Source organism: Octodon degus, unplaced genomic scaffold, assembly GCF_000260255.1.
Source record: "Octodon degus isolate 3935 unplaced genomic scaffold, OctDeg1.0 scaffold00148, whole genome shotgun sequence".
In the NCBI taxonomy this organism is placed as follows: domain Eukaryota; kingdom Metazoa; phylum Chordata; class Mammalia; order Rodentia; family Octodontidae; genus Octodon; species Octodon degus.
Window position 1 is genome coordinate 4,532,908 of NW_004524724.1, and position 12,165 is coordinate 4,545,072.

At 48.8% G+C, this 12,165-nt stretch overlaps 1 protein-coding gene and 2 non-coding genes across 3 annotated transcripts in view; 1 reads left to right on the forward strand and 2 right to left on the reverse strand.

Moving 5' to 3' along the window:
• Nucleotides 1–4,247, reverse strand: part of Cthrc1 (collagen triple helix repeat containing 1) — an 11,033-nt gene extending 6,786 nt beyond the window's left edge. The window contains exons 1-2 of the mRNA XM_004642275.2: nucleotides 4,048–4,247; nucleotides 275–502 (exon numbers count right to left, since the gene is read on the reverse strand). Of these exons, the coding sequence (XP_004642332.1) occupies nucleotides 275–502; nucleotides 4,048–4,194 (375 nt within the window). The 5' untranslated portion in view covers nucleotides 4,195–4,247. The remainder of the gene's footprint in view (nucleotides 1–274; nucleotides 503–4,047) is intronic.
• Nucleotides 4,248–11,945: 7,698 nt separating this feature from the next.
• On the reverse strand, nucleotides 11,946–12,049 carry LOC111812892. The gene has a single exon (XR_002818267.1). It is a non-coding gene; the product is annotated as a U6 spliceosomal RNA (small nuclear RNA).
• Nucleotides 12,031–12,165, forward strand: LOC111812895. Its single transcript, XR_002818269.1, has one exon. It is a non-coding gene; the product is annotated as a U4 spliceosomal RNA (small nuclear RNA).

The window sequence follows — 12,165 nt, forward strand, 5'->3', positions numbered from 1 at the left end:
TGTGTGTGTGTGTGTGTGGCCAGCTCAGCCCACCAGGGGGCGGGGCTGGCTGGCATGTGGTGCTGGGGGATTGAACCGCGGTCCCTGTGCTTTGTTGAGCTTGTTCTAAGTAGATGTTTTAGACCACTGAGCCATCTCACCAGCCCTTCTGCTATTTCTTACCTTTTAAAAAATTACTTAGTTGAAAAAAATCTATATAATCTCACCTAAAAGTTAAGACCCCAATATGAAAGTTCCTATGCTTTGTGTCAGCTTGAATGCAGACGGTACTTACTGCGATTTTCCCGAGGTCTATGCCATAGTTCAGAGAGTTCCAGGAACATTGCTTGTAGTTCGGGGTCCAGGACTCCTCGAAGCTCTCCCGCAAGCACTCCCCCTTCTCGCCTTTGAATCCATCACGGCCCGGTATCCCAGGGGTGCCTGGGATGCCATTGGCCCCGGGGCTGCCGTCGCGCCCGGGCACCCCTGCTGGGCCCTGCAGGCAGGTGCCCAGCCCGTTGTACTGCGGGAGGAGGGACAGACACACTGAGTGCGCAGGCGCATTGGGCTCGCGCGCCGCCTGCCCGCAGGGCTGAAGGACGCTTTCAAATGGCGCCACCACCGGCCAGACCACTTCCCCCGCCCCTCATTTGAAATTATTGTCACTTCCCATATATTTTTAATGCACAAACTTCACACACAGATACATCAGAAAGAACAAAATGTTTTCATTCACCTGTTCCCCTCTACTGCTCATTATAAGCACATCTGATTTTATAGAACTGAATTGCACGGAAGATACAGTTTAGTATTTTAGTATTTTTCTCCAAGTCCACGTCTTGTAAAAGGACGTGGCTTTCTTTTCTTTCCTTTTTTAAAGTTTCATTTTATTTATTTATTTAGAGGCAGTCTTGTTCTGTAGTTCAGACTGGCTTTGAACTCACTATTTACCCCAGGCTGGCTCTGAACTTTCAGCGATCCTCCTGCCTCAGATTCCTGAGTGCTGGGATGACAGAAGTGTGCCACCACGCCTGGTTTCGCAATTACATTTTTGTAGTCTACCGGTTGGGGGTGCTTAGTTTATTTTTTCCTATCAATGTTATTGAATAAAAATCTATCCATGGGGCCAGGGAGATGGCTCAGTGGAAAAAGGGCTTCCCTGGCAAGTGCAAGGGCCTGAGTTCAATGCCCAGTTCCACAAAAAAAAAAAAAAATCTATCCATACAGTGTCTCTTCTCTTGAATTTTTTTTAAAGGTGAATTTCTAAGGACAATTACCTAATAAAAGCTCAGCTGCCAATGGTTCTCTCTAAGCTGCACATGCGTGCCCTCTCCAGTCCCTGCTCTTTGTAGACGAAGCAGGCTGGGTAGCACTCTAGCCACTGCCTCCAAGGAGGAGCGAGTGATCACAGTAGTTCTGGGTAACCATGGGTCCTTAACAGGGGACGGTAATCCACCACAGCGTGGGAAGTGTCCCATCACACGTCACCTGGGGGGGCGGCATCTTGCAGTGTTTAAAATGCGTGGGTTCTGAGCCCATTCTTGGGCTTCTGCACCCTGGCTCCTCTGCTTCTCCGCAATGTGGGGCAGGGCATTTGCTCCGGATTTCAGGCCTGTCTTCTCCTCTGTACAGCGGAGCTTTAAAAGGATTCTCTCGAGGAAGGACACAGGCTGAGCACTGAGTGAGCTCCTGCCCACTAAGCATGCGCTATGCAACTGAACCACAGCCTTTGTCCCAGCCCTAGCCTGAGCTCTAAAGCTAGTAGAACAGGAACCCTGCTCAGGAGCGTGCCCCAGCCCCTGCACTTGACCCCCAGGACCACAGAGAGAGAGTACACAGCAAGTGCCCTTCCTTCCCTGGACCCATCTGAGAGAGAGTGTCCACAAAGCCACAAGGAACCAGAGGCAAAGGAGACACTTGGGCTCCCCCATCTGGCTGCAGCTGGGGTACCAGCCACTGGCCCTCCCACCTCAGCACAACCCACGTACACTTTTTTTTGGTGGAACTGGGAGTTGAACTCAGGTCCTTGTGCTTGCCAGGGAAGCACTTATTCTACTGAGCTGTCTCCCCAGCCCCCCACATACACTTTTATTTTAACATTTCTCATATGTTTTGTTTGGTTCTATTGAGATAAGTTCTCTCTATATAGTTCAGCCCGGCTGTAAACTCACTATGTAGCCCAGACTGATCTTGAATTTGTGGTGATCCTCCTGCCTCAGCCTCTGAGTACTGGGATTACAGGCATGCCACCACGCACAGCTAACACTTCCCTAACTGTGTCAGCTGTCTCAGCACAAGCATCACATGTTCTTATGTATTAAAGCAACTTCAAAGTTAATTTCACTGTCTGGGCTTGGGTACAATCAGATTACAAAACCCAGCAATCACATTTTCTAAGGAGGATCTCATGTAGCCACACTGCTGGCCGATAGGTTGGCTTCTCACATCATAGTCTGGATGGATGATCAGCACCAAGGAGTTCCTTGTGACTGTGAAGCTATGGCTTAGGAAAATGACAGGAAGGGGAAAAGGGCACAATTGACTATTTACAATTAGAGAAACAATAACAAAGCATTTAAAGACCCCAGAAGTACTTGAAGACATGCTGAAGTACAAAATATTTTACGTTTGATAGATTTTAGGCTTAATATTCTTTTCTTTTTCTGTATTTTTAGGGAAGGGTCTACAGGGTAGTCAGGGTCTCACTACTAGATCGGACTTACAGTGATCTGCCTGTTTACAGCCTTCCGAGAGCTGGGATTACAGGCGCACACCTCCATGCCCAGTCTCAATTACCATTTGGGGGGTGCAGCACCACAGGCCCAGGGATTGAACCCTGGGCCCCTGCATCTGATTGTAGGTGCCTTAATCCTGCCTCAGCCTCCCGAGTGCTGGGATTACAGGCGTGCGCCACCACGCCTAGGCTGCCCTGGTTTTCAGGCATCTGTCTTCATCCACTGCAAGAGGCCAGCCCCACGCATGTTCAGAGTCCTGTGTGCATAATGCGCAAGAGGCCCAGTTCCCTTTGAGTCCACCAGGAGGCAGAACCCGGTGAGAGTGAAAATGAGGCTCTGAAAGTTCTGTACAAAGAAGCGGCTTCTTGGTACCGCTTGAGCGGTACTGCTTTTGACTTTGTGGACTTTTCCTGTCACCAAGCCCACTTCCAGTCCACAGAGTGACCCGACCCCAGGGGCACAGTGCACTTTTTCCAGTCTGGGCGAGAGTTGTGGGAAACCACAGGCACAGTACTGTGCATCTTAAAGAAATTGCTAGCTTTGTGAGTAAAGGGGTACTTTGTGGGCCACACCTACACATTCACAAAATGCGAAGTACACATAAACCACCTCGCTGCGTACAATTTTAACAATATAGACCCTTAAAATAGAACTGTGACCGGGACACGAGCAGCGTCACACACCGCGGGAAGGGCAGGCGTCCTACTCCAGCGCTGGCGCCGCGCTCAGCCCACCGGCGGCGCCTGGCTCCCAGCTCCATAAACCTGAAAATGTGAAGGCGGCAAAGCCCGGCCGCGCTTCTCAACCCTGAGAGCGTGCGGGGCCGGGCTGGGCGTTTACGAGGCACCTGGGCCGGGGCGTGCAGGGACCGGGCGTGGGGGACCTCGGGGAGTGTAGGGACCTCAGGGAGTGCAGGGACCTCACGGAGTGCAGGGACCCCGGGACGTGCTGGGACCCCGGGGCGTGCGGGGACCCCGGGCATGCTGGACCGGGCCGTGCTCGTGCCAGCTGCTCTTTTGGGGCTCGAGCTCACGGCCTCCCGCGGACCCACGAGGCGGTGCAGTCCTGGACGGAAACCGCCTCTCCACGGCGGCCACCGCGACACTTGTCCCTGGTGACCGTGGACTGAAGCCCGTGGGGTTCCCACGGCGCGAACTGAGCGGGCCGTCTCCTCCCTCCCGGCCCTGCAGCCTCAGAAACGAACCACACTGCAGTCTCTGGGCCCAGCTGGAGGTCCCCTCGCCCCAGGGCAGATCTGCCTGGCTGAGAACAGCGGGTGCCTCAGCTCCTCGCGCTTTGCATCGCGGGCGCCCGCGACCCGAGCGGGACTCACCAGGTCCACCACCTCCCGCTGCCGGATCTGCGCCTTCGCCTTCGCCCTGGGGACCTCCGCGGCGCCCGACGGCGCGGGCGGGAGCGGCAGCAGCAGCAACAGCAGCAACAGCGGGGGCCGCGGGGCTGTGTGGTGCGGGGGGCGCATGGCGAGGACCCCGGGGCGTGGAGCTGCGGGCAGCGCGGGCCGCGCGGGTTCCTGTCCAGTCTCGAGTGCGGCGGTGGGCGGAGCCCCAGACCCCGCCTGCCCCGGGCGGAGCGCGGCGAGACCCCTCCTCGCGACTCTGGCTTAAGGGGTCCCGCTGGCGGGAGGTGTGGCCCGCAGAGGTGGCTGTGAGTCCCAGGATGCGAGTGTCACGGAACCCCGCGGCTGCGCAGGCCCGGTCCAGGCCGGAGGGTGCTCAGAGGAGGAAACTGAGGCTGGGGGCAGCACGCGGAGGGAGAGGCTCACCCCTGTATGTCCACCTTTGGCCCCAGTTGGTGCTGTCCCCCTGTTGAGGACCAGGAGGCTGCGGAGGAGGAGGGGCTCCGGCGGCAGCACTTTCACGCCACGCAATGGCCGGCTGCAAGGTTGCTCCTCTCAGTGCCTGGCGCTGCGTGATTATGACCAGTCACTGCCCAGAAAATCCCCCTGCCCAGCCCGGCCTCCTGCTGAGGTCCAGATGAGGGACTCGCCCACAGAGCTGACGAGCATTACCATGCAGGCTGGGGACTGGCCCCAGGGCTGTTGCCCTGACGGCTTTCCCAGACTTTTTTGTGTGTGTGTGTTTTGAGACAGAGTCTTGCTAAACCGTTAAAATATCTTGGCCGGACTCAGACTTGCCCCAGCCTCCCAGAGTGCGGGGCTTACCAGTGTGGCCTCCACACCCAGCACTCCAGGCCCTGGTAGCTACACATTCATGGAATTAACCCGATTACACTGTAAAATGAATAAGCTGAATACCATCATCGATATTTAAAGATTAGATATCATCAAGCAGAAGTGCTTTTCAGCAGAAAGCCTCTCCCATATCTGTCTCCTCAGTCCTAAAATTAGTACCAAAATCCTGCACTCTGAGCTTCTGCTCCTTCCCCCGTCTACCCCTGTGGATTTTCCAAGGCGTCCTCCTACTCCTCTGGAAGTTACTGGGCTCCTGCACTGAATTGTTGATCTAATCCTTAGACTCACAGATTTTCATTCCGGTTAGCGATTATGACTTAGTTCCAGATTCTGAGGGCTACTTCCACAGATGAACAAATGAGCCTTTTGCGGATTATAATTCTGAAACCCAACTTCAGGAATAAATCTTGTAACAACTTTGCTGATATGTTTCAGTTCATTGTGGGTATATGGCACATTTAAGAAAAATGTGTTATGTTTGTAATATTAATTTTAAATGAATAACAACATTTTTAGAAATAAGTTTCTAAAAATTTGAAAAGTTTAATAAAACCTAGTTACTGCATTTATAAGCTTGGTTCTTAGCTATAAAGAAGAGTTGGGTGCTTTAAAGGATTCTTATTAGACTTTTAAAATTTGCCCCGCTAGAATTTAGCATTTGAGAAAATCAGGTATATTAAACTTGCAAATGTACCTTAAAATGTATAGAATCTGGGGCCGAGGAGATGGCTCAGTGGAATAAGTGCTTCCCTGGCAAGTGCAAGGGCCTGAGTTCAATCCCTGGTTCCACCAAAAAAAAAAAAAAAAAAAAAAAAAAGTATAGAATCTTGTAAATGTGTGTTAAACCTAAAGCTTTGATATTGGGCAGAAAAGGGTAAGTAAGTGCTAAGTAGTCAATCACTGAAGTAAGAGTAGCTGCAAATAGCCCCATCCAGGCACTGATGGCGCCCATCCCCAAACAAAAGACTTGTACTGAAACAAATTAGGATGGAAGCAAGGGGTTGGGGAGATGGCTCAGTAGGATAGTGCTTGCCTGGTAAGCACAAGGGCCTGAGTTCAATTCTCAGTTCTGCAAAAAAAAAAAAAAAAGGTTGGAAACAAGTGGGCCAATGTGACCCAATGCAGCACAGGTGCTCTCTTTGGCAGGCAAAACCCAGGGCTTTTAGAATTGGCAAGAATGATAGACATCATCTGAGGCAATCCATGCATTTTATGAGGGGAGCTCATCGTTAGAGGCAACCCGGAGAACACAAGGACATTTCCAAGATCACACAGCACCTAGATGTCCAGCAGAGCTTCCCTGAAGTCCGAATTCTTAGCTTGGGTTTAGCAGTCAGTATTCCCTGTGGATGGTCTGGCCTTCCACTGCTTGGTGGGTGGATAAGGGTAGAGTGTTGCTGCAGTTTAGCCTTAGGAGTCATAGGGGCAGAAGGGGCGGGTTGGGGACCCAGAGAAAAGATAAGACCTGCTGGGGGGCTGGGCAGGGCAGCAGGCTGCCCTTGGGTGGCCAAGGCTCCCAGGCTCCAAGGCTGTGCCTAGCAGGAGGCTCCTCCCTTCCTGACTCCACCTGATTTGGCCCCTGGCTTTGCTCTCCAGGTCCACCCCAGGGCAAATCCATGTCCTGTCCCCTGGTGACTTTTCTTATGCCTGAAAGCAGCACAGTGGGACAGTTGTCACACAGGAAGTCAAGTTCTGCAGATGTGAATTTACATCCATCCCAGCTGCCAGATCCACAGATCTGCCCATGGAGCGAGCATATGAGGTGTATCGATGATCAGTAAAGATAAGCATCCCAGGTCTCATAGAGTCCAAAATTTAGTTAATTGAACAATGCACATAATCTGTGAACTGTAAAGGGCCTTAGGCAAAAAAAAGTCTGTGGAAAATGGTAAGAATGGTAGGAGACACTGAAGGTGGCGGTGGCAGTGTAGAAGCAGCCAGGCGACCCCGACTGTCTTTGGTGCCTCAGAGTAACCCTCTTGCTCTCCCTGACAGTCACCTGGTCTCAGACCTGACATTCAGGACAGCAATGTCGAGAAGAGATTAGCTGCGGTCTCTTCCTGTGCTTGCACGTTTCGGGGCAGAGGACCTTCTCTAGTTACCCCATGGACTGGCTCTCAGCTTCTGCTCAGATCAAACCCATGCCCACGTCCGTTTCCACACCCATCGTTACCCAGGGAATCGACTGCATTGGCTGCGACCACACCTGTGGCCATTTTCTGCTGCTTTAGCGAAATACCGGGAGAGGGTGATTCACAGGGAGCGGAAGCTCTTTGGCTCACGGTTCTGGGGAGGAAGGCAAGGAGCAGCCACCCAGCACCAGGAGGCCTCCCAAGACAGCAGCGCACGGCAGTCACTAATGCCACCAGGGCACCACCTTTACGGCTCACCCGAGTGGCATCCACAGCCATCCCAGGGCCCCAAGGTAGGAATCGGGGAATTAAGTTTCTAGTGCAAGAACTTATGGGAACATGACACCAACCATCCACTGTGGAGCGGATTTTGGAAGTGTTCCTAAATGGATTGTTTTCAGCTTATCAAGAATGTTCCGTTGTGTATCTCTCTACAAAGCCCTCCTGAGCACATCTCATTTCTCGTAGAGAGGGTGTGTTATTGGGTGTGGAATAGGATGGGGAAAAGGATGAACAGTTCTTCAATCTTATTTTTGTTAGATCATTTTCCCTGGAAGCAGTGACCACATCCGTGGCAGGGAGCTCGAGGCACCTCCAGTCCCTTCCCCACCTCTTTCTCTTGGTCCCTTCTCTCTTGTAAAAGCTTCTTCTGTTTCCCATTGTCTTATCTGTTATTCTGCTGTGTATTTATATAAGAGAAACCATGTGGGGCTGGAGAGATGGCTCAGTGGTCTAAAGCACCTACTTGGAACAAGCTTGGCAATACACAGGGACCGCAGTTCGATCCCCCAGCACCACATGCTGGGCAGCCCCGCCCCCTGGTGGGCTGAGCTGGCCACACACACACATGCACACACACACAAATAAATAAATGTTTAAAAAAATGGTTAAAAAAACCAAATAGAAACTTTAAAAAAAAAAGAGAGAGAAACCATGTGATCTTTAAGCTTGTGTTTCTGATTTGCTTCACGTCCCATGGTGTCTCTGGGTATAGCCATTGTCCCACAAATGACTCAGGTTTAGGGGAGGGACTTTATTAAGGATCTTGGTATAAAATATCAAAAGGCGCTTTACAGAAATCCAACCACGCATGGTGCTCCCATGATGCTGTCTGAGAGCTCATAGCTCTGCACACCAATCGGCCTTAAACCCTACCCTACACAACTATTTGCCCCTTAGTAACCGGCCGTGTCTGCCGACTGCGCCCAAGGCCTCTGGCTATTTCCAAGCCTTCCAGCATTTCTGCTGTGGCAGGTGCCATCGGGCACTGGCTGACAAGAAAACAGCCAATCTTTGGGGGTTTTTGGAATGTATTTCCATTGTGAAAAGTATTTAAAATTGACAACTTTAAAACATTTCATCTTTCCTCTTTGGGATATAACATGTCTTTTGTCTTTACAAAACCTCTTTTGTGAATCAGTAAAGTTTCATGCTTTCTAAATTTAGGTCGTCTACATTTCTTACGGTAGCTATTATGCATTTTGCTTCTATACCAAGTGAACTCCCTTCCTATATATCATGTTGTGCGGAATAATAATAACCATCATGATGATTGCTTTTTAAGACCAGGATTCAGAGTTCAGGCTGGGCTTGAACTCATTGTGTAGCCCAGATTGGTCTCAAACTCTCATCAATTTTTCTCTTGCCTCAACCTTGGGAATGCTCACTTCCTGTCACATTTTCTTCCTTCTTAGGAGGTTATCAGAAGTTCTTTGTGCACACACACACACACACACATACACACACCCTCGCTATGCCCCCATGTGCAGAGACTTTTCTCCTAAGCATCCTCTGAACAGACCCTGCATTGTGAGAATTCTGCAGAAAACTCCTCAGCAGCAAGACTGGGTAGAAAGTGGTCAAGGCAAAAGGTGTCCGCCGCAGCTCAGATCTCACTCTGAGGCCTGTGCGTCTCTTTTGAGGTACAAAGAGCTGCCTGTTCTGTGATAAAAAGAAGCCAAAGTAAGCAGGGGTCTGGAATTGCATCTCTTAATACTTAGGTTCACAAAATAACGCCTGTTCTCGTCTGGCCCCACAAGCCTGTAACCCCATCAGCTGGACCACAGCCTTGTCTGTCTTCCGGCAGCTACTCTGAGTGTTCCCGATTTGTTGATATAAAGTCATAATGTTCTCCTTCACCTTGCAGGGATTTTAGCAAATGACCAAGCAAACGAAATACAAGTTTACCTCTCCTTAAACTGTGTAATCCAGAAGGTTAAAACAAGAATTGACCTGAGGCTAAAGGTAGGAAGATCAAGACGAATGGACACAGAACAAGAAATGTTAGCCAGACCTGGTGGCACACGGGAGACTGAGGCAGGAGGGTCACTGTGAGTTTGAGGCCAGCCCGGGCTACATAGTAAGCTGAAGGCCGGGCTGGACTACATAGCGAGACTCTGTCTCAAAAACGTAACAAAACAAAACACAACCAAGCAATGGGTAAGTGTCTAAAGGGAGAGAAATGACTAATGGTCGATTATAGCACAGGGTTATAAGACTTGCTAGTAGCTGCGTAACAAATTGCAGTTACATTCAGGCGGGTTACCTTCCCATGTCCCTTACTCGATTTGACAGTAACCCCAGGCAATATTACCAGATACTCTGGCAAGATTATCAGATAGACACACTCTCTTCTACTCCGTGGCAGGCTTTTTTATGGAAACGATTGACCCTGTATTTTTTTGAATGGATTCTACAGAAAACATGCTTTAAGGGGCTGGTGAGATGGCTCAGTGGTCTAAAGCACCTACTTGAAACCATGTGGGGCTGGTGAGATGGCTCAGTGGTCTAAAGCACCTACTTAGAACAAGCTAAGCTCAAGCAAAGCACAGAGACCTCGGTTCAATCCCCCAGCACCACATGCTGGCCCGCCCGCCCCCTGGTGGGCTGAGCTGGCCACACACTAAATAAATAAATAAATAAATAAATAAATAAATAAATAAATATTTAAAAAAAAAAAAAAAAAAAAAAAAAAACATGCTTTAAAATTCACACATGACCCAGAGCTGAAAGAGACGTTTAGTGCGATGCTTCTGCTGCTTTCAGCACCAAACCCCAGACAGGGCAAGGCAGGTAGGCAAGCAATGACACGGTTCCAAGACTCCCTTCGGTGTTGTCTATCTAATTCCTCATCATCTTCTGTCAAAATAGCTTTTAAAAGTGTACTCAGAACACTTGGATCTGAATCAAAGTTTTGTGGCAAGTACTTAGAGGGGAAGCTACACGTTGGTGTCGATGTTACGTCCCTCCCTGTCCTCTGTTCTGTCATTGCCATGTCTGTCCTCCCTAGAGATGACCAAGATGGCAATGACTGTATCTGACATTTTTTCGTATCTCCCTCAGTGCTTAGCACAATGTGCTGGCCACAGCATGGCTGTTAAATGATGCATGTAGATTTTATCTTAGTTTTCACTTTTTCGAGACAGGGTCTCACTATGTAATTCAGGCTGACTTGGAAGTGGTGATCCTCCTGCCTCGGCTCCTCAAGTGCTAGAATGACAGGTGCGCGCCACCATACTTAGATTTGGTTTTGGGCACTAGGAATTGAACTCAGGACCTCATGATTACCAGGTGAGCAATGTGATGCTGAGCTATACCTCCAGCCTGAGTTTTGGTTTTTGTTGTTGTTGTTTTTAATAATATTTATTTATTTATTTATTTATTTATTTGGTACTGGGTCTCACTACACAGCTCAAACACATAAGGATCCTCCTGTCTCAGCTTACCCAGTGCTAGGATCACAGGCCATGCCCAGTTTTGATGGCCAGCTCAGTCTAGGGCCTGCACAGCATTCAGAACAAGTGCTCAAACTCGGGTCCTTGCACTTGCCAGGCAGGCACTTAAGACCATTGAGCTACCTCCCCAGCCTCTTAGGTGACTTTTGGAGGACTTACTACAGAACCCATCTAAACTGAAACTCCAATATCTGTCAAATGTAGATTTTTCTCCTTCTTTTCAAACATTATATTAACTATCTGTGTTTCCAAAAGCCTGCAGCTGGAGGTCCTACTTCCAAAATAAATCCCTCTTATACCTATTGACAGGAAGCTTTGGCTCATCTGCTGTTGTCACCTGCATAGGCTGCTCAAGCTTCTTTGTGGTGTGGTGACTGGCTTATCCCAGAGTAAGGAACCCAAAGTAAACAAAATAGAATCCAGAATGTCTCCTGTGACCGGGCTTTGTTTTTGTTTTTCCGGAAGCAGGGACTGAACTCAGGCCCTTGTGCTTGCCAAGAAAGCGCTTACTCCCCTGGGCCATCTTTCCGGCCCCTCTGTGACCGGGCTTTGGAATTCATACACTATCATTTCTGCTTCATTTCATTGATTTAACAGGTCAGTTCCATTCAACTGGAGATGGAAATACAAAGTAGTATGAATAACAGGAGTCAAGGATTATTCAGGACTATGTTTTAAAAAATGGGTACTACAATAGCAACAATGATTTCTGGATATGTATGGTATGATTTTGTGTAGCAGTCATCAAAACTTCAATGAGACATGTTCCTTTATGCTATGATTTCCAAAACTGTAGATACACCTTAACTGTAAATGTCATTTCCAGGATAGAAATTAGGAAGACATTAATTTAAAACTCTACATAGAAACATAGCAATAAAAATGGAGTAAGTTGCTTATATCCATGTAATTCTATAACATCAATTAAATAAATGCCTGCACAACTTTCTTCCTGATCCTACAGATTTTTTACTTATTCATTTAATCGCTTGGTTTGTTTTTCTAATTTATACACAGAGGGAAATCTATATAGTTGCATAATCACAAACTTGATTTTGGCTGACCATTTGAGTTTGAGACCTTAGATAAATTGCAAATTCCACCTTAGCTGTAATAATTGAATCTTTACTACTCAAACTTCAAGAGCCATCCAAAAAATATGGAACGCTTTACGAATTTGCGTGTCACCCTTGCGCAGAGGCCATGCTAATTTTCTCTGTATCCTTCCAATTTTTTTCAGCTTTGTGCAGTGGCAGTATCGTAGCCAATGAGGTTTATCCGAGGCGTGATTATTGCTAATTGAAAACTTATCCTTCCAATTTTAGTATATGTGCTGCCGAAGCGAGCACAGTTTTTGTTGTTGTTGGTGGGGG